Source organism: Mercenaria mercenaria, chromosome 1 (genome assembly GCF_021730395.1).
Source record: "Mercenaria mercenaria strain notata chromosome 1, MADL_Memer_1, whole genome shotgun sequence".
Lineage (NCBI taxonomy): Eukaryota > Metazoa > Mollusca > Bivalvia > Venerida > Veneridae > Mercenaria > Mercenaria mercenaria.
Genome location: NC_069361.1, coordinates 104,287,132 through 104,310,504, shown reverse-complemented (window position 1 = coordinate 104,310,504; position 23,373 = coordinate 104,287,132). Strand labels below are relative to the sequence as shown.

General features: G+C 33.9%; 1 protein-coding gene across 2 annotated transcripts; it reads left to right on the top strand.

The window, feature by feature from the left end:
* Positions 1-149: 149 nt before the first annotated feature.
* On the top strand, positions 150-21,379 carry LOC123527785 (coiled-coil domain-containing protein 170-like). Of its 2 annotated transcripts, XM_045307453.2 has the most exons (13): positions 150-513; positions 8,973-9,043; positions 9,209-9,260; positions 9,607-9,702; positions 9,928-10,184; positions 10,651-10,798; positions 11,132-11,317; positions 12,315-12,416; positions 14,001-14,312; positions 16,744-16,944; positions 17,511-17,927; positions 18,201-18,437; positions 18,904-21,379. In XM_045307453.2, the coding sequence occupies exons 1-13, from the start codon at positions 283-285 to the stop codon at positions 19,225-19,227; spliced, it is 2,634 nt and encodes an 877-aa protein (XP_045163388.2). In that variant the 5' UTR covers positions 150-282; the 3' UTR covers positions 19,228-21,379. The 2 variants fall into 2 exon arrangements, with proteins under 2 accessions (XP_045163388.2, XP_045163398.2); XM_045307463.2 differs by lacking the exon at positions 12,315-12,416 and having other exon boundaries at positions 152-513.
* The last annotated feature ends 1,994 nt before the right edge of the window (positions 21,380-23,373 follow it).

Genomic DNA, 23,373 nt, shown 5'->3' with positions numbered 1-23,373 from the left:
ATCAGCTTGTACTGAGCGACCAAGCAGTGAATTTCGTTGAAAAGACATGCTTCTGTCCCTACTAATTTCAACTCGCTGATAGTATCGACCTCCTGACCTTGACCTCTACCGGAAGTTTGGACGTTAATTGGGAGCACCTGCCACGAGATTTCGCGAGAGAGCCACTGTTTTGATGTTGCTAGGATGACAATTTAGAAATTGTCAGGCTCGTTTATCACAACTACCGGTAAATAAAGAGATCGGAGCCTGAAAAACGGACAAACAACAAGTGAAAAGTGTGGAATGGCCAGTTATTACAGGGATATAGAGAGGGAAGGGGCTCTTCCAGCCATCCGAACCACATCTGGAGTGAGTACAACATACGAGTCGAGCAGGAGGGTCAATTTTGAAGATGAGCGCTACAGCCGTCCGCGTTCCCCTTCCAGTGGTCTTTACGGACATCGATCTGAGAGCCCTTTGTTTCAGCCAAGACCACCTTCACCAGGAGCATCTGGAAGGAGATCAGCACAAGAGGTATACTCGTTTAAATTAAGCATTTTGATTAAATACTGTTGGCGGTGTGCAAGTACTGACTAGTCTATTATGTCAATGTTTACTTTAAATACAAATAGTAATACAAATGAAACAGTTGTTATGCAGTTTAAATCAGAGAACGGAAATGTCCCTTTAGCCAGAAGTTTACCCTAACGCCATAATTTATGTAGAAAATATTATTCAGACGTTTTGGAAGATACGTTTATCTCAAGTTCTTATTTGTACTGAGGTTGAGATTCAAATTACTGAATCAATGATTATATTTTGATTTTGATGACAGCAGAATTTGGCCTGCCGTTTCTAAAGATTGTTACCAAAGGGCAAGTACTGGGCAGAAATGCAGACAGCTGCTTATGAGCGGTATGACTGAATAGCGAAATCTAGTAGATTTCGCGAAATCTGATCAAATTAGCGAAATCTAGACATAAAATGTAAACTAATGAATATTTTTAAAAATCCTTTTAAGCTTTTATTAAAAATATAAATCTACATGTTTATGTCAATTTTCAAGAAAAAATATTTGTATTTAGGGTGATTTTGAAGCGAAAAACGTATACGGGTCTAGATTTCGCCCGATTCTACATGCGCGGAAATCTCAAGTGACAGGTAAAATCAAGACATAAAATTGAAAGTGATGAATTTTCTTTTTACATCTTTTTAGGCTTTTACTAAGAATATATTTCTCAGTTTGCATGTCAATTTTCAAGAGAAAATATTTATATATAAGGTGGTTTTGAAACGAAAAACATATACGGGTGTTGATTTCGCTAGACTCTATATGCAAAGAAATCTCAAGTGACAAGTAAAATCAAGACATCAAATTTAAAATGATGATTTCTTTAAAAATCCTGTTTAGCTTTTATTCAGAACATATGTCTTAGTGTGCATGCCAATTTTCAAGAAAAAATATTTATATATAGTTTGGTTATAAAACGAAAAACTTATACGGGTGTTGATTTCGCCAGATTTTATATGCGAAGAAATCTCAAGTGACCGGCAAAATCAAGACATAAAATCTAAAGTGATGAATACTTTTCAAAATCCTTTTAAGCTTCTATTAAGAATATATTTCTACGTGTGCATGTCAATTTTCAAGGGGAAAAAACTTATACTTAGTAATAATTAGAAACGAAAAATATATACGGGTGTTGATTTTGCCAGATAGTCAGTGACGTGCAAAATCAAGTCATAAAATATAATCAAATTAGCGAAATCTAGACATAAAACAGGGGTCTAGCTAGGTCCAAATTTTTGGGAGAAGTCACTTCTCCCTCAAGCTGATTTAGGGAGAAGTGGGGAGACTTTAGGGAGAAGTGGGAAGACTTTTTCTACCGCAATGATGTTGAGTGATTCGAAAGGTGGCTGTAATTTTCTTGTTTCTTGATAAAAAACATTGATGTGACCATTCATTTTCTTAGTTAGATCATTTCCAATACAGTGGTTATCGTTTTTGTTACAAAATTCTGAAAAAAGTCGTTTTCAAAATTCAAGCCTATGCTATAAATGTAACCCGCCGAATTTTGGTTATATCTTGTACATGTATGAAGTGTTTATTATTAACACCAGCAAAGAAGTAGAAGTGTATTTATTTTTTATAGCTCTTTGCACCGAGTCATTCACCGAGAAATGTCAGTATCTCACTCGAAATATAAAACTGAAAGTAAAATGTGTACAGTAATCTAGAAATACATATTCAAATAAATTCATCGATGGAAGTCAATTTAACGTAGTTAATACATTACATGTCGTTCTTTTATCATAGATAACAAATAATTGTGTACCATATTCCAATTAATCGCATGGTTAATCAGCAGTTTCTTAAATAAAACATTAGTTGTTTTTTTTGCACTCGAACCTGTTGACAATTAACGCGAAGTGTCAAAGACGTAAGCGCGGCGCTGATTGGCTTAACACAATAGACTCTGGTGTATCGGATAATTTGATTCGCTTTCACACTTCTCGGGATAATCTCGCAAGTACCTGAGGTAGGCGGAGCTTAAATTATGCTGCCGGCGTGTGTTTGTGTATTCGACACTCATTATATGACACGGTGCAAATTGTCAACAGTCTGGGTAGCAGTAATTAGCGAGTGCGGAAATCAAAGAAAATCGGGCGACTTGCATTTCGCTTTGAGGTTAGATCTGAGCGAAGTTTGAAGTTCTAGAGCGCCTATTTCGCTCAAGTCGCCCAGTCGCGAGAGCCCTGATAAAATGTAAACTAATGAATATTTTTTAAAATCCTTCTAAGCATTTATCAGGAATATAAATCTACGTTTGCATGTCAATTTTCAAGAAAAAATATTTATATTTAGGGTGGTTTTGAAGCGCAAAACATATACGGGTCTTGATTTCGCCATATTCTACACGCCCGGAAATTTCGAGTGACAGGTCAAATCAAGACATTAATTTTAAAGTGATGGATATTTTTTGAAAATCCTTTTAAGCTTTTATCAAGAATATATTTCTACGTGTGCATGTCAGTTTTCAGGAAAAAATATTAATATTTAGTATGATTGATATTAATATTTTATCATGACGAAAATAATCCCAGATGTATCTAGATAATGCGATTGTGTTTTACGCCCGTTCCAACAATTTTCAAAGAACTGTAATCCGTTGATATACAGAGTCTATCATTTTCTACAAAAAAAAATGATTTCTGTAAGTTAAATATTTTCAACACAATATACTCAACAACTAATCTTACCTCGTAGAAGATACAACGGTCGTCACACTGGTCGGCACATACAGTTGATTAGTTAATGAAATTAAATTTAATCCAGTTAGCTGAGCGGGGATAAACGATAATTTAATTAAAGGTAGTTTTCTCACACGTTTGAAGAGGTGCAAAATGCAGCAGGTAATCATTCGGTCAAAAGTGTGCAGATTTATATCATCCGACAATTATTAGATTATTACATGTAACAAACGGTAATTATTCAGATTTGCAATTTATTTTTCATTAACACATTTTCTATACGAAAACGTCTTTCTAAGTATTAAATTGAAGTTATATGTTTAGGATATTGCCCATTTTCTTATATTCATTGATATATGCATTCTTTCTCTAATTATTGTTGAATACAATTTCTTTCATGTATTAAACAATTTAGATGATGATTGGTAAATATGACTCGTGCAAACATAAACACGAGGTGTTGATTAAAATTGCATACAAGCCGTTACATAATTATAATGTAGGGGATTATATTAATACAAGCTGATCAGCTTGATTATGTTTTGAGTGATTTTTGCATAATTACTAGAATCTATTTATGGCTTTGATTATAAAAAAATCATGGCATACAATTTGTGTATTGTGTTGTATAATGCCGACGCGTGCATTGCATGTAACACAGTCCCACAGCAACATGGTCCAATTATTTTCACATCTTCCATAATTCATTGTATTACCCTTTTTATGAAAATAAGTAATAACTTTAAAACCTAACTTAGATTTAATATCGGAATAATGCATCAAGATACACCCGTATACGTTTTTTTCAAAACAATACTATTTTTCGACATATAAGTGTGGAATTATATTCTCAATAACGGCTCAACGCGATTTTAATTTTACGATTTGATTTTGCTTCCGCGCAGAATAGGACGAAATCAACACTCGCATTGGATTTTCTTTTCAAAACCTTACTAAATATAAATATTTTTTCTTGAAACTTGACATGGACACGTAGAAATACATTCCTAATAAAAGCACAAAAGGATATTTTAAAATAATCATTACTTTAGATTATATGTCTTGATTTTGCCTGACACTGAGATTTCTGCGCATACAGAATCAGGCGAATTCAAGACCCGCATACGCTTTCTTTTCAAAACAATACTAAATATTATTCTTTTCTCTTGAAACTTAGAAATATGTTCCTAATTAAAGCTCAAAAGGATTCTTTTGAAAAATATTCATTCTTTAAGATTTTAAGATTTGATATAAAATCTGGCGAAATCAACATCCGTATAAGTCTTTCGTTTATTAATCATATTAAATATTAATATTTGTTCCTGAAAATTGATATGCACGCATACAACTATATTCTTGATGAAAGCTTAAAAGAATTTCCAAAAAATATCCATCAATTTAAATTTTATGTCTTGATTTTACCTGTCGCTTGAGGTTTCCGCGCATGTAGAATCGGGCGAAATCAAGACCCGTATGTTTTGCGCTTCAAAACTACCCTAAATATAAATATTTTTTTCTTGAAAATTGACATGCAAACGTAGATTTATATTCCTGATAAATATTTAAAAGGATTTTAAAAATTATTCATTACTTTAAATTTTATGACTTGATTTTGCATGTCACTGACTATCTGGCAAAATCAACACCCGTATTTTTCGTTTCTAATTATTACTAAGTATAAGTATTTTTTTCTTGAAAATTGACATGCACACTTAGAAATATATTCTTAATAGAAGCTTAAAAGGATTTTGAAAAAGTATTCATCACTTTAGATTTTATGTCTTGATTTTGCTTGTCACTTGAGATTTCTTTGGATCTCAGTGTAAGTTCTTGCGAAATCTAGACCCGTATACGTTTTTCGCTTCAAAATCACCCTAAATACAAATATTTTTTCTTGAAAATTGACATACACACGAAGATTTATATTTTTAATAAAAGCTTAAAAGGATTTTTAAAAATATTCATTAGTTTACATTTTATGTCTAGATTTCGCTAATTTGATTAGATTTCGCGAAATCTACTAGATTTCGCTATTCAGTCATACCCGCTTATGAGATATGTAGTTTATAAAAACTTATCTCTACAATCTGTGGAAAATAATCAGGTTTATTTTATGTTTTTCGGTGGTTTATCGAAATATAACGGTGAATTATATCCTGATAAACTCACTGGCCACTCAGTGAAAATTATCAAATCTGATACCCGGATTAACGTCAAAAAGTTTACCGAGCGTACTGAAAGCCGAAAACAATATGACGATGACGTCGTTAAAATGACGTCATCTTTGCGATGCTTCCTGATAAAATTTCCCGCAAATTTCGACACTTTATTGAAATAAACACAACAAAAGTAGAGTTTTAGACATAAAATAAACAGAAAAATTGTTGGTATCGATGTAATATCACGGTAATTTCACTCGTGAACACCAAAAGTTGTTATTTTCACTCGTGGCTGCGCCACTCGTGAAAATATCACTTTTGGTGCCCACTCGATGAAATTATAACGTGATATTACACCGAAACCAACAATTATCCTCTATTTAAACTATAATTCAACGAATACTATCAGGCTTATTGCCATTACTACATCTGTGTAATTGTTGCTATCTATCTATCTGCCGTTGACGTCAAACCCCTTGCAGGGACGTAGACGTTTTGAGCGTCAAAATTAAAAAGAGAATATAGTGATAAAAATTTAGAGTGGAAGAAATTAAAAATAACTTTGGTGATATAAAAAGGTTAAAACTTGGGTTTGCAGGATAACTAGGGCTAGACATGTTCAAGGCTGCAAACTGCATCACTGAACTGCTCTAGGGTAGGGAGGTGGGCGACACTGGGGAAAAGTTGGTTCCAATGGTACACTGTTCTAGGAAAATAAGAAAACTTGTAATAGTCAGTGGTTGCGGTAATTAACCTATAACTTAGGGACACAACGGGTCATTGGGGTCAGGTAATCTACGATTGGGATAGCAACCAGATCATGATGAATCTTATAGAGGAGTGATAACCTAGAATCTATACGCCTTAAATCCAGTTGACGAAGGTTTAGGGAGTGTAGCATATCTGTTACACTGGAAGTACGGCTGTAGTCAGTCTTGATCCAATGGGCGGCTCTTCTTTGGACACTTTCAATTTGGTCAATTTGAGTTTGGGTGTGGGAGGCATATTCGAGCTGGGGTCGGACTAGAGTCTGGTAAGCAATGGTCTTAATGGGTTGGGATTTGACCTTAATGTTTCTTCGTAAGAACCCCAGGGTTTGGTTAGCTTTCTTGGTTGACCTGTTTATGTGATTGTCCCATGATAGGTCATTTGAGATATCCACACCTAGGTATTTAGCTGAGCTGACCGATTCAAGTTGGACTCCATGTAGGTAATACTGGGTAGGGATAGGATGTTTCCTTCTAGTGGTGTGGATCACTTGACACTTGGAGGGGTTGAACTCCATATCCCACTCCAACTCCCACTTTTCTAGAAGTTTTAGGTCATTTTGGATGTGACAGATTGGTCTGCAGATGACAAAGTTAGATATATTGCCGTGTCATCTGCAAACAGACGGACTTTGGAACTGACATTTTGTGGGAGGTCATTTATGTAAGCTAGGAAGAGCAGGGGACCAAGTACAGACCCTGTGGGACACCTGATGATACTGGGATGGCATCAGAGGTAATGCCATTTAGGACTACTGATTGGATCCTATTATCTAAGAAGCCTTTGACCCATCGTAGTGTGTTACCTCTGACTCCATATTCATGCATTTTTAGAAGAACTTTCTCATGATAATTTCAAAGTAGATTTAAATTGAACAAACATGTATGACAAACAGAATATGATGTATAATCAGTGCACTGGCAGATCTGGGAGGTGAGGGGTAAACTTAGTTACTTACTGTCGTTAGAACAGCAGTGATATCATTCAGCGCTAAACGTCTTCCTCTACATTAAAGTGACACAAGTATATTGAAATACTGTTCACACTGTCCTGTATACTCTAGTCATACTATAAATCAGGAGTTTTGTCTTGGTTATAGTTTTATACTTTGTCACATAGATATTTGGCCTTCATCACTTCCCATTTAAGCATACTTTGTATAATGTAACTCTATCAATTTAGCATATACTTTGCACCAGGAAATTCTTAGTACTGTTCCAGCTTCCATGCAGGAATTTTGTCAAAACATTCTCTGTACCTGTAAAGGAAAGACACTATATTGGAGTTCGGTACTATATGTATCAATATGTTATAACACCATTTTATTGTAAAAAATACTAGAAGCTTATAATCATATTGATTAATGTGTAGTATCCATGGCAACTGAAAAGCAATGCAAAGGGTAATATCAAGCACATTTCCTGATTATATTTTCACATCAGTAACTAGATATAAGATCTTGTCCTTTTTTCTAATAGAAGAAAAGTGGTATAGATATTTTAGCAAAAATTCAGATTAAAAAGATTGTTTTTCCCATAAGTTATGTAGTTTTGTATGAATATAAAAAGAAAAGAAATAATGTTGTAATAAACTACAGTGAAACACCGCTCGCTCGAGCATCGATGACTCGAGTACCCGGGCTCGCTCGAGCAATTCATGTGGTCCCGGCCGATTTCCTTCTATTTTCTTTATGAAATTACCATGGCTGGGTCGAGCATCGATAACTTGATCGCTCGAGCATGACATCTGGTCCCTGTGTATTAATTTACTCTTTTTTGCTTCTGGCAAACTCGAGCAGAGGTGTCGAAATTTTTCACACCTTCGGTGGTCAGAATATTTTTGTTAATTAAAAAGTTTCACACACCGTGAGAATTGCGTAGTCTATTCCACGACTATCCTAAATGTTTGTTTGTCGGTATATTTGATCTGATAATGAGAATAATTATTGATAAATGGTTGAAGAAAAGTTGTATTGATCAGAGATGAATTACTGCTTATTTTCGTCTTATGTTGGTCAATGTCCGGGTCGCTCGAAACCATGGATAACTCGAGCATTTTGCTCCTCCCCTTGCGACCTCGAGCGAGCGGTGTTTGACTGTAGTTATAGGGTGTTAGGGAGAGGCATTGCAAGCAGAGGAATCCATTTCAAGTTCTCATTTGTTTTTTTTTATTGTCATTGGATTTTCATGTAACATTAGAGAAGTTTATCACACTGGTTGCTATGCTAATCAATAATTAAAAAACATTCTGTGGCCTCTCATCTGTAAATAGCATTAAATATTAATCGAATATCACTTATTTAATAAAGATAATAGCAATGAAATTTGCTCTGTTTTAGACCTGATCAAAATGTTACCTTACATGTTATGACTCTCAGGTCTAAAATTAGTCTGTCTTTTATTGGTTTTGGACAAAGTTACAAAAAAATTGTAATTACACCTGTATGATTTATCACTCTGTGGCCAAGTTACAATAGTGATCAATATTTACAGTACTCTGCTGCTGGCTATACTGCTGTTACAATTATTGTTACCCCTTACCCTGCTAAATTTCTATAATGAACTTGTCCATCTTTCAATTTGGACAAGTAACCATTAACTGTTAAAAGGGGTGTTTACCAAAAAGATACTGACTGAATGACGAACAGTGCAGATCATGATCAGACTGCACAGATGTGCAGGCTGATCATGATCTACACTGGTCGCCAAGGCAGAATCAGTCGTATTCAGCATGATAAGAGTTAAAGAACATTATTCCTCTTATTATTTACATCAATAGCAGTATATATATTAATATATTTTACTTGTTTTACAGCTCCAAGATCAAGTGAAAGTGTTCCGAGATGAAATACAGAAGAAGGATGCCCTTATACAACAGTTGTCAAGGTAACAACATACATCTACTTTAAGTCTAAATACAACAGCATGTAACTGTATAATTAATGTCAGCTACAAAAGTTCTTAGTTTCTTGAAAGTATCTCTTGTCAAAACAGATAATATACATTAAATAATTGAAGTTTTTATTTAGTATGACTTCTTTTATTTTTTAGTATGGAGTCAGTTACCAAGGTTCCTGTAAGAAGTCAAGCAGACTCTATTCGGGTAAGAACCAAGTTTTTAAATATTTAAACTCATTACCAGTTTTGCTACATGCAAACGCAGTAGGCATATATATAAAAATTATCTTTACATAGTCTGAATGTTTGTAAAGAGTATTTTAATACATATTTCCACTAATTGTTTAGTCAAAATTATCTTTTAACAAAATGATTTTGAAAGAAAAAGGTGCTTATGCCAATACAAGACTTGTTCCCTAACAGACAAGAAACAGTTATTATAAGGTTGGTTTACTGTTAGCATTAGAAAATGCAATATGTTACACAAACAAAAACATACAAATTGAAATTGTAGAAATTTAATAATCTGAAAATGTGTATTTTGCTTACAGTTAGAGCATATTTACCTGGGTGATAGACAGAGCTTGGATGCAGCCCGTAGTGAACTTGCTGCTCTACAAGTGAGAACAGAAAAACAAGAAAATAAGGTACCAAATAACATCTGCTTTTTATCTTTCACTAACTTGCTATAAGTAATATCTCACATCTAATTTCTTTAAATAATATTGAAATCAAGCCTCCATTTCAACTAAGAAATCTTACTGTTGTCTATAATTATATGCCATGCTTTTTAACAGTATACATCTGTGGTAAGGATCATAAGTACAGATATATCAATATACTGTTGGAATCGTCATTTCTATCTATATTAGATTAGAGAACTGGAGAACGAGTTAGAAGTTAGAGATGTCAAAATTAAAGAGTTACAGTTACAAATGGAGACAGGTCGTGAGAACGAGCGCCGGCTTCAGTCCCTGGTTGAGTCTCTGCGCAGCCAGGTAGTAGACCTTGAAGGTAGAGCTGGAGCTATAGAGTCTGTAGCAAGTCGCAGTGAAGTCACAGTAGCAGCATTACAGAAAGAAAACAAAGCAGCTAATGAAAGAATTGTGGATCTTGAATCAAGACAGAGGTATTATACTGTTGGGATTATAGCACTGTGACCATGCAACTGTCATCAGGAGTATATAAAAACAAGTACAATGTATTGTATGTATTGTGTCTCCTTGCTAATGGTTAAGACTTTCAAAAAGTAAGAGCATTGCTGTAGTTTTGGTAACCACTGCATCACTTTGGGGTGTAGTAAGTATGGTATTAAAATGCATGTCTTACTAAAGGCGGCTGGCCACAGTCTAGCATTCCCTGTTATAAAAACTGTGAAGAGATAAATATTCTTCAAGAAATGGTCTAACTATTGTCTAAATCTGATAAAAGACAAGGATGTGATTACAACAAGAAATCTTAAAACAAGAAATACAACAAGAAAAACTACTGTCAGTAGTAGTGATAAAAAGTTGTCTTGTTTATATGATTTTTTTTTTTTTATAAAATGAAATGATACAAAGTGATGTAATTTGAGTGTTATATTTTTTAAATAGGAAGATACTAGAGGAGAGAGAAGAAGCCCAGGCTAGGGCAGAGCTTGTTGACAGACGTCTCAGAGAGCATTTCGCACAGTTTGCAAGTATATTGAAATTCGAGAGTATCTCTGGCGGAGTACCTACACCAGAAGAAATTATCAGAAAGGTAAATTATTTATAAACATTCATCATATTGATCAGAAAATTTTAATGCTGTCTAGATTTTAGGAAAATCAGAATTTATATGTTATGCTTTACACGTTTATTAAAAACAAAAAAAGAAACAAAAAAAATCATTTTGAAATTGTTCTGTAGTTTTCAGTCAGATATTTGTGTTTGGATATTTCAAATCAGTTTTGAAACTATGTCTGAGCTTGTAACAGATACCTGTGCTGAAATAATGTTTTACAAAAAAGATATCCCTTCCAATTTTTGTATCACTGTCTTTATAATGTTGCAGTAAGTGTCATACTTATGTGTTTTGAACAATGTGTTACAGATATCTGAGCAAGCAGAAGAAAATGCTATGCTTAAAGGAAAGCTTCTCACACTAAGTGAAACACTGAACAACTCTGAGCTGGAAACCAAGGCAAGCCGGGAAACAATCATGCGACTGGTTTCAGAGATGGGCAAAGAGCAGCAGACACAGTCAAAATACGCCACTGAGCTGGACCATCTTAGATCTGTAAGTTTTATATGCGGCATGTTTAGAATGATGCTACATGCTTGTATACTCTGTCTTCTCTCTAACTTCATAACTTTTATTTTTCACTATCACATATTTCTTGTATCTTTATTTCATAACATTAAACTACTAGTAAGTCAAGAAATATGTAAAATGGGAATTTCTGACATTTGGCAGCTCACAGTCTTAAAAATCAAAGAGGTTTATGCCTCCTCAAAATTACACCATTAAGCAAACAAAACGATTAATTTCTATTGACTGTATTTGCTCATAGTTTTGAAAACTGCTCAAAAGTAAGCGTTTCAGTTTATGTTGCATAAAAAATTTGGGTTGGGACACTGAATGATTAACAGACTTTGCAAATTTGCTTTTACATAATAGTCTATTTACTTTTTTAAGTCATATATTTAATGAAGCTTTCACAGAGTAGAATAGTAGTCACTTTGGTACAGAATGTTTGTATCTCTATTTCCTGCTTGCTGTGAAGATTTTAGAAACCATATTAGCTGTTTGCAGTTTGGCCAGTTCTTTTGCTTTGTTTTAGACGGTACTTGTTTTTTTCTGATGACCTTGCTCCTCTCTCTGTCTTGATCAGCTGTATTAACGTGAAATAAACTGTTTGTCAGAAAAAGAGTACATGTATTCGAGTGCATATCCTTCTTTAATAAACTTCATTTATTCAAAATGTAACTTCATAAACCTTATAGTGGGATGTAGGCAGAGGCTGTAAGTATATCAATAAAGTTTTCATTCACAGCTATTTGTCATTTTATAAACACATTTGTGAAAATATATATATGAAGTATGAAGTATTTTCTGCCATTCTGTTTAGTACAATAAGTAGAATCACCTAAATTCAGCATTATCTTTACTTAATTTAGAGTAACTGCATTGCCTGCTAACATCTTTTGTCTATCAACTTACAGCTGGTATTAGTTAACATATGACATGAAAAATACTACAGGTAAAATTGTTAATACTTAATATGGCATTGTAGAGGAGCAGGGAGCGTTACCGTAGTTACGATGACAATCAACCACGCCCCTTGAGGTCTTGTATGAAATCCCCAACACGTCACAGGGATCGTAGTTTGTCTAGGGTAGGTTAGGTCACATAGAGATAGTATACTTCAGTGATTTTTTTCTGGCTTTCAATTTTTTCGAAGAAAAGAAATGCTTATAGGGAAAACAAATAGAACACTTGAAAGTGAATACAAGTTATTTACCAATTTTTCTTACGTAGTTTCATGCAGATCAAATAATTACTGTGTTGTACATCACAAATGTCTGTATTATGTAAAAACATGTATATATCTTATGTTTAAAGGTGGATAATCAGATTTTGGCCATGTAACGGATTTGTTCGAAACTTTAGCATCTGATCATTTACACTCATTTATGTTCACTTAATACAAATTAGATTTTCACTGGAGGTATTTTTAAAATTTCATTTTCCTATCCTGGTTGCCCAACCAAGATAGAGTTATTTTATCATAAGTATAAATTTGATAAACATACTTTGCTTAAGGAAATGTATAAATATTAGACATATTATAATATATTTGTAAAATATTTGCATTAAAAATTATGTATTTAGATGGAATTCATTAGAAACGCAAGTTTGAAAAATTATTATTACCTCCTTTTGCCTATCTTGGTTGCGCAACCAAGATAGATTGGAAATAAATTAATTCAGAAGCTACACACAGCTTTAAAACTTGCATTTTGGTTCAGATTGTTCAATAGTTGATATGTCTATCAAATGCAAATGTAAAACTAGACATTGTATCGAAATAAAAAGAAAACCCCAGCTTTTTATATACTTTCATATTAAAGGGGAGTAATTACAAAATTTTATAAAAATAATAAAATAAACATTTCAAATAGGAATCTAACTCTATGTAATCGGTCTTTTTGTTCCTGAAATAATTCTCTACCAGAATATACAAAAAGTAAAAAATGTCATTAAATGTTGTTTAAATGTGATTGACCACCTTTAAAACATGGAATTTGAACAGTTTTCTGTCACTTGTCGATTACTTCTCTGTCAGATGAATGTGCAGGAAAAAAGTCACTGTGTATTTAAATTTTCTTGTCTTTGTCTCAAAAACTGAAATTCATGTTACTTAATGAAATCCAATCAATGAAAAGAGATAGATTTGCATTTTTTGATTTACTTTCATAATTTTACACGTTTAATGAGTTCTGTTTTTCTTTTTGATTTTAGCATATAAATTTATTGATTTTTTTTTTTACCATGTGTCAACAGCCATAAGTCACTGAAATACAGAAGTTAACTGTATATAATAAAGCAATGTTTAAGGTTTGGTTTACAGATTGTGTGGTATTAACACAATTTATACTGGTAACAATGTCCAGTCGATGGAAAGAAAATACCTGTCTTCTAAACATATCTTGCAAGAAACCATCAATTTTAGGGACAAGGTCGGGACACCGTCTTTTAAGTGATATGCGAGTTAACCTGGTTGTTTTAGTATAAAAGTTTAGAATGTTGTGATAAGTTAGTCTGATTAGGCTTGTACTGTGCTTGGCTTCTATACATATAATCCTTGGTGCTTAAACAATATGTAAATCTGCTTTGCCTGTAAAATTACTTTCTAGTTTAATAGATTCACATTTTGTTGTTAATTGTCAGTAATGGTTTTTGTATTTATCAATTACAGGAGAGAGATAGGGAAAGGGCAGCAAGAAAAGATTACGAGATGGAGATAGGAATGTTGAAAGAACGTCTAGAAGCCTCACAAAGAACAATCGATGCTCAAAGAAATGAACTTGACATTAGAGACAGTCGCCTCAACTCCCTTGAACTAGAGCTGCGCTCAAATTCCAGTAAAGTACACAACGCAAGCAGCCAGTTTGTCTACTTCAGAGACCAACTGGCAAAACTTCTTGGCGATGTAGATATGCATTGTGATGAAGAAATCATCAAACGGAGAATTGAAACTCTAGTTTATTCCAGCAGAGATCTTAGAAATGTAAGCTTGCTTTTTATGTTTTGTTTTCTCAGATAAGGTTAAAAAATAGTTCGAAAAGTTAGTCATCAGATGTTGTTTTTAGCTCACCTGTCACAAAGTGACAAGGTGAGCTTTTGTGATGGCGCGGTGTCCGTCGTCCGTCGTCCGTCCGTCAGTCTGTGCGTGCGTGCGTCAGTCCGTAAACTTTTGCTTGTGACATTTTTCATGGAATCTTTATGAAAGTTTGTCAGAATGTTCACCTTGATGATGTCTAGGTCAAGTTCGAAACTGGGTTACATGCCGATAAAAACTAGGTCAGTAGGTCTAAAAATAGAAAAACCTTGTGACCTCTCTAGAGGCCATATATTTCACAAGATCTTCATGAAAATTGGTCAGAATGTTCACCTTGATGATATCTAGGTCAAGTTTGAAACTGGGTCACGTGCCATCAAAAACTAGGTCAGTAGGTCTAAAAATAGAAAAACCTTGTGACCTCTCTAGAGGCAATATATTTCATGAGGTCTTCATGAAAATTGGTCTGAATGTTCATCTTGATGATATCTAGGTGAAGTTCGAATGTGGGTCACGTGCCATAAAAAACTAAGTCAGTAGGTCAATTAATAGAAAAACCTTGTGACCTCTCTAAAGGCAATATTTTTCATGGGATCTGTATGAAAGTTGGTCTGAATGTTTATCTTGATGATATCTAGGTCAAGTTCGAAACAGGGTCATGTGCGGTCAAAAACTAGGTCAGTAGGTCTAAAAATAGAAAAACCTTGTGACCTCTCTAGAGGCCATATTTTTCAAGAGATCTTCATGAATATTGGTCAGAATGTTCACCTTGATGATATCTAGTTCAAGTTCGAAACTGGGTCACGTTCGGCCAAAAGCTAGGTCAGTAGGTCTAAAAATAGAAAAACCTTATGACCTCTCTAGAGGCCATATTTCTCAAAGGATCTTCATAAAAATTGGTCAGAATGTGCACCTTGATGATCTCTAGATCAAGTTTGAAACTGGGTCACGTGCGGTCAAAAACTAGGTCAGTAGGTTTGAAAATAGAAAAAAATTTGTGACCTCTCTAGAGGCCATATTTTTCATGGGATCTTTATGAAAATTGGTCAGAATGTTCACCTTGATGATATCTAGGTCAGGTTCGAAACTGGGTCACGTGCGGTCAATAACTAGGTCAGTAGATCTAAAAATAAAAAAACCTTGTGACCTCTTTAGAGGCCATTTTTTTTAAGTGATCTTCATGAAAATTGGTAAGAATTTTTATCTTGATAATATCTAGGTCAAGTTCGAAACTGGGTCACGTGCGATCAAAAACTAGGTCAGTAGGTCTAAAAATAGAAAAACCTTGTGATGTCTCTAGAGGCCATATTTCTCAATGGATCTTCATGAAAATTATTGAGAATGTTCAGCTTGATGATATCTAGGTCAAGTTCGTAACTGGGTCATGTACGGTCAAAAACTAGGTCAGTAGGTCGAAAAATAGAAAAACCTTGTGACCTCTCTAGAGGCCATATTTTTCACGAGATCTTCCTGAAAATTGGTGAGATTGTTCACCTTGATGATATCTAGGTCAAGTTTAAAAGTGGGTCATGTGCCTTCAAAAACTAGGTCATTAGGTCAAATAATAGAAAAACCTTGTGACCTCTCTAGAGGTCATATTTTTCAATGGATCTTCATGAAAATTGGTCAGAATTTTTTATCTTGATGATATCTAGGTCACATGTGCTCAAAAACTAGGTCACTATGTCAAATAATAGAAATAACGACGTCATACTCAGTTCAACACTGGGTCATGTGGGGATAGGTGAGCGATTCAGGACCATCATGGTCCTCTTGTTGTTTTATGAAAGTTGGTCTTTTATATCAAAATTTGATTAAAACATATTCCTAATGTATAACCAAGGTTCCCTGTATTTGTGTCAGTGTTAGTATGATTATCAAGTTAGCTGTTTTACAGGTTATTGAGTCATGTGGAAAGTGAATTTCTTTTAGACTAACTATTCTAAACATTAAAAACTTAAAATCAAATAATATAAAAAAAAGTTTTGTATAAGATTTTTTTGTTTTGTTTTGGGTTTCACTTATAAAACAGCAGACAGGTAACCTAAACAGTGTTCTTGGAATCTGTACTTGTACAAACCTGTTCTCTGCAAGTAACTGCAAACTTCCCCACATGAATCAGAGATGGAGGACGAATGATTGGAGACACAATGTCTTTCATCAAATCGTCATGGAGAACATACGCCTCACCCGGTGATCGAACTCGTGACCCCGCAACCCTTAGATCTGTGCTCTCCCTATTGAGAGAAGAGGGCGGGCTTTTGTACAAGATAGTTTAGCTTGATGATAGCTTAGCTTGATGTTATATTATATTGAAAAATAAATCTTCAATCTTCTGACAAAAGAGTATCACAATTTTCCTCTTTTTTTTTTCCTGTAGAAAAATGAAGATTTAGAGATCAGACTGAAAGAGCTGACAGAACAGCTTGAGACCCAGTATGGACTTCACAAAAGTGCCGCAGCTCGAGCGAGGAAAGCTGAGACAGATGCTTCAGAACTTCAGTTGCGTCTTCAATCAGCCGAGGGTGAATTAGCAGCTGGTGATGTTATGAGGGATGGCTTCAGATCTGATAAGGAATGTGTAAGTACCTTGCAAATTGGTTGATAGGAATTTTATATTTAGGGTAGAAATGCATAATTTCACTGGATTATCCATGAAGTTTTCATAGTTTGCGAATAACAGTACTTACAATTGAAAAGAAATCCACAAGAGTTGAAACTGTTTTCTGTCACTTTTAACAGTTCTTAATTTTATCATCTGATTTAACATTTAATCATGAATGTTGTTTTTGTCAAATCATTTAATCATGAATGTTAAGTTTTTATCATCTGATTTCACATTCAATCATGAATGTTAAGTTTTTATCATCTGATTTAACATTTAATCATGAATGTTAAGTACCTAGATAAGGTTCAAAAGAATGAAAAGATATTCAGTATTGCTTTAATACCCTTGGTTGAAACCTTCCAGTTAATACAATTTGCCTTGGTAGATGCTTGCTACCATATCATGGCAGCTTGCTGTTGTCCAGCAGCATTCCAATTTTACATTTGCCTGTAGGATTGATGATAAAGGGATTTTGTTTGTGACTTTGATGTTAGCAACTCTTACACTGTTTAATCTCTCAGTGACTTTACTCTTTACAGTATATGAGATGTTTGCAACGCCTTGGCGAGGCAATGAAAATGGATCGTATTTCAATTGATCTTGGTATGGACATGACCATCGATGCCCTCATTGCACGTGCAGAACAACTTGTCAAGCTCGAAAAAGATGCTTTGGCCGACCGCAGCACACATATTTATAATCTTCAACGCAAAGTGAAATCCCTAAAAGAACAGCTAGAAAGCAAAGATTTACATATAGACTTATTAAGGAAAAAGATAACTTCACTAGAGGAGAAGATACTTGGCAAGTCAACAATCGAGAGGGAGAGAGATTCAGAGCTGCTGAGAGTTAGAAAGGTCGAGAAGCTGGTGGAGAAATACAAGATACAGTTAGGTGATGCACGGCAGGAAATAACCAACCTTAAGGCAGAACTTCTAGGATCTAGTGAACTCAGGGTTTGTAAATTTTCAATGAAACTTTGATTTTAAAATTATGAAAAAAAAAAATTCTGTTGATTTGCCACAAGTTGTTCAAGTAGCAGTAATAATTTAATTTAATCAGTTTAATTCAAAAGGTTAGAACAAAAGGATAGGGTTTTATGTGATTTAAGTAAATAAAAATGTGGAAGAAGTTTAAAATTTCTTATTTAAAGAAATTTCATTTCAAATTTATAATTGTATACAATTTTTTTGTGACATGCGTAATTAACCACTTACTTTTGCCATCAGGTACGAACATTAGAGCAACGAAAGGAGACTGAAGAACTTGCACTACAGGTTCAAGAACTCGAGAAACTACGTAGAAAACAGGCCCACAAGATTCGCGAGTTGAAGCACGAGATAGACAGTACAACCACAACATCTCAAGAAAACCGTGTGGTCGCCGACAATGCTGTACAGGCCCTCTCCAGTGAATTGAAAACAACAAAAACAGCACTTCTAACTATACAACAGAGGGAGAAACAGGTAACAGTATAATTCTGTATTGTCAAGAAATGTGACTTTTCTTTGTCAACACAGTCAAGTGAATCAACAAACCCGATTCCAATTTAAAAGTTTGTTAGAACTTTGTTATTTTTATCACAGTTCGGCCATCTTCTCTGTTTAAGATAGATAAAAAAAGGACAGTTTTAACAAAAGTTGTCTCCCTTTTGAAATTTTCTAGTTTCTGAATTGTCAGTTGCTTAGAAGTGGAAATAAAGGAATATAGTTTTGTACCTTATTTACCACGTATAAATGAAACTGAAACTGATTTGATAATAATGATTCTTACAATTTCGATCAAGAAATCTAAATTTTTTTTTAGATCTTAAGTAGTGAAGTTTGCCTCAAAGTGATACAGTAACTGTTTGAAAAATATCAAATGTACAATTCAGAAATGCCCAGATTAGCGGAAGTCCAATTGAGTAATTGTCTTTATTATATATTTTAGCTGATAGATTTCCGTCAAGTGGTTGCAAGAATGCTTGGTTTGAACATCAACACGTTGGCTATCCCAGACTACGAGATAATCAGCCGCCTTGAGAAACTCATTCAGGCTCACCATAGTCACACGTTCACCACCCTGAGCATGGAGGAAGCTCTTGCTGACATGGAAGACGGCTTTTTCAGTGGTTATGATGATTATAGAAATACCATGGGAGCAACCGAGTCACAAAATATTCGCAAATCTCGTGAACGAGTGAAAAGGAAAGCACTCAGAGCAAGGGCCAGGTCATGTTCACCAACAAGGAGAGTTACCCCAAAAGTTTATTGAAGTCATATTGACTAGGAAAAATACTTTATTGAGAACAATTTCTTGTAGAGGAGAAGTAGAGTAATACGTACCCTATCTCAGTGTAGCAACTCTATCCATCTTGGCAGTTTCTTTCAAAAGTAGTTATTAAAAGTAAATAAACAGTACAAAATAGGAAACTGTTGGAAATACCAGTGAATATAGGGTAAATAAGAAAGAGTAGTCAAGTTTGTTGAATGAACTAACCATTGTCTAGTGTGTCTGAATGCTTGTATTTATTGTAGTTTCATTTATGAGAGGGACATGAAACAGAAAAGTAGAAGGAAGTGACGCCACTAGTTTGATAAAGATGTGTGTGTAGTAATTCTGAGTAACATTGTAAAAAGTGTCAATAATGTTTTACATAATATAGCGGTTAATTAATGCTTCATTGCATAAAAATCTCTGTATATGTCATTTTTGCATGCCAATAAACTATAAATTTCTTGATTTAGCAAAAGCATTGTATTAAATGGTTAGAAAATGAAACTGTAAATCTTGATTTTCATATTGAATTAATGAAGAGAATTAGAACAAAGTCTATGGTGTCAGTTAAAGTTTACAAAGTGTGAACATTTTTCAGTAAAAGTAGGTTAGTATTTACAGATTGGCCAAGAAGTGATGTAAGTTATTTCTGCTCCTGTTAAAAGGAATATTGGTACAAGTTCTTGAAGATAAATGCCAGTGAATGTCAAATCTAATTTAGATTTTTAAATGTCTCTTTACAAACATTTCAAATATATAGAACATGTTAATCAAACATTTTTATACTTAGAGGTAGTTAGAATTAGAAATATTTACATACATTGTGTGCAGAAAATTTACTGCATTTATTAAATGCGCTGTTTTTATACAGTTCTAGTTATTTTATTTAATTAGGCTAGACAAAAGTATATAAAATGTAATGCCGATTTTGATATTATTTCTGCAAATATCTGCACAATGGGTAATATAGTTCAGTATGTTATGTGTATACAATATACAAGGCCTTATAATTTTGGCTCACCATTTTGAAAGTTGTTTAAGCTCAGATGTTCGTATTTGTTGTTATCCATTTTCTCCATTGTAGCCAATTTCATAACTTGGTGCTGTCTGGAACGGTAAAAAGAGGCCATTTGTGTAAAAGATGGGAAACATAACATTTTTGCATTTTTCCAAAATTTAATTTTATCAGACCAGTTTTTATTCTTTTTACTTGTTTGAAATAAATAACACTTTAAACACTTTACAATACTGTAGATTTCAATGAAATCAATTCTGTCAGTAGAAACTAAAGTAAATCTACTCCCAACTAACCTAACTTTTTTTCTAGGAATTTTTGCCCCTTAAATGATTTTTCATAGGGTGAACTTTCAGTTGCACTGGTAATTAGAGAAAGAGTGGAAAATATTCTCTGGCAACAAAAAGTGCTCAAAAAATTGATTTTTATGTTTGTTCTTCGCCTTACAGTTTACCTTGTATGTAGTAAGTAGTTCCTAGTGCATTTGGGAATATGGTGTGCTTATTGGTGGTTTCTTTGAATCTTTGTGTAACCAGAATTTGAAAAGGGAGGGCATTTTAGGCTGTTGCATGTATGATAGACTAAACCTTGATCCAGCTGTTTTGGAAAAATGTTTGTTTTCTTCATCATCAGTAAGTTTAATCCATTTAAAATTTAGGAAAATTATTTGATAAATTAGACAATATTAGTTCCACTTTGAGGATAACTTTATCTAGAAAAACAATGGAATTACTGTTCAAAATTGTATTATTTTCGTTTCAGAGGAAATAATATAACTTGGTTACTTTTAAATGTTGATTTTTTTATGTATTTTTCTTCTAGGGAAGCGGAAAAAAAATCAAACATAATTAATGCTCACTAATAAATAAATCTGTTTCAATGTAAATATTTTTGCACAAGCCTTTTTGTATATATCATTTTCCTTTTATTATATTGTCCATTATACATTTTAATATCATTATACATTTGTTATACATTTTATTATATTGTACAGAATAGCTGTTAACTGGACCATTTTAAAATCTCAACTACTGACATATTTTTCTGTTACTTTGTACTACTTGCAATAGATAGTCATGTATAGTAAAGTCTGTGATACCATCTCTATGAATAAAACTACTGCCAGGAAAAATATCTGTCTTTGTTTATTATTGCAAATAATTTACCAAATAATGCTAAGTAATGATGGTTGAATGCAGTGCCATTCAAATCTGTACAGACAGTAGTTGCCACATGAAATAAGACTATTAGGCATAATTACCAAAATGAAACCAAGTTTAAGGCTTACAGTCATTGGGACCATGATCTTTGACCTTCTGTCCTTTGGCACAACTGGAACCCCTTTTTAGCTCAACTTTTCGAAGAAAAAGTAGAGCTATTGCACTCGCCCCAGCGTCAGCGTTGCCATCACCATCACCATTGGTTAAAGTTTTTGATAAAGTCAAATATCTCTATTACTATCAAAGCTGTTGACTTGAAACTTAAAATACTTATTAACAGTCTACACCAGGAGAAATAATCACCATAGCTCTGAATTGAATTTTGACAGAATTATGCCCCTTTTAAACTTAGAATTTTTGGTTAAAATTTTTGATAAAAGTCAAATATCTCTGTTACCATCAAAGCTTTTAACTTGAAACTTAAAACAGTTATTAACTATCAAAGTCTACACCAGGAGAACAATCCCCATAACTCTGATTTGAATTTTAACATAGTTAGGCCCCTTTTTAACTTGGAATTTTTTGGTCAAAGTCAAATATCTCTGTTACTACTGAAGCTTTTGACTTGAAACTTAAAATAATTATTTACTATCAAAGTCTACACCAGGAGAATCAATCCCCATAACTCTGGTTTGAATTTTAACAGAGTTAGGCCCCTTTTTAACTTGGAATGTTTTGGTTAAGTCAAATATCTCAGTTACTATTAAAGCTTTTGATTTGAAACTTAAAATAATTATTTACTATCAAAGTCTACACCAGGAGAAACAATCTCCATAACTCTGATTAATTTTGACGAAGTTATGCCCCTTTTTAACTTAGAATTTTTTGGTTAAAGTTTTATAAAGTTTATACTGGCAAAGCTCTAAATCATAGTCAAGCACTGAGAAAAGTCAAGCGCACTGTCTTATGTACAGCTCTTGTTTAAACCGTTCTAAATATTATAATCTGCAAATATTTTCAGCGACCTTATGGCTGACCCTTACCCTTACTGACCCCTAATATAGCAGAATTCATTTACAAACCATATGCAATTTCATGTCAACTCACCAAGGTATACTCCAATTACTGATTGTTATTCTTGTCTGGAGTATTTCTCAGCAATCACTGGTTGGAATTTAGCGAAACTTCATAGGAAGCTTTACTATCAAGAGGAGATGCGCATATTGTCTTAATGTTCCAGTGGAATGATTTTCAAACAAGTTATTGCCCTTTGATTATCCAACAGTAGTACACGTTATACAATTCTTTTCCGAGTATTTATCGGCAATCACTGGTTGGAATTTAGCCTTTCTTCTCAAGAAGCTTCACTATTAAAAGAAGATGTGCAAATTTTATTTATGTTCCAGTCAGATGATTTTTCACAGAGTTATTGCCCTTTGATTATTCAACAGTAGTAGTATACTATACTATAGTACAATTATTCTCAGTGGTTTGAAATCAGCAAAACTTCATAGGAAGCTTCACTATCAAGAGGAGATGCGCATATTATCTTTGTGTTCCAGTCGGATAATTTATTACCCTTTAATTATTCAACAGAAATATACTAAGTACAATTCTTGTCCAAAGTATTTCTCAGCAACCACCTATTGGAATTATTAAATAGCCATACTTCATAGGAAGCTTCACTATCAAGAGGAGAAGTTTAAATTGTCTTCGTGTTCAGGTCTGATGATTTTTCACCTAGTTTATTCATCAATAGCATACTATAGTACAATTCTTGTCAAGACTATTCCTCTACAACCACTCAGTAGGTAAGAGCGTTGGTCTACGGATCGCGGGGTCGCGAGTTCGATCCTCGGGCGGGGCGTATGTTCTCTGGGACTATTTGATAAACAACACTGTCTGAAATCATTAGTCCTCCACCTCTGATTCATATGGGGAAGTTGGCAGTTACTTGCGGAGAACAGG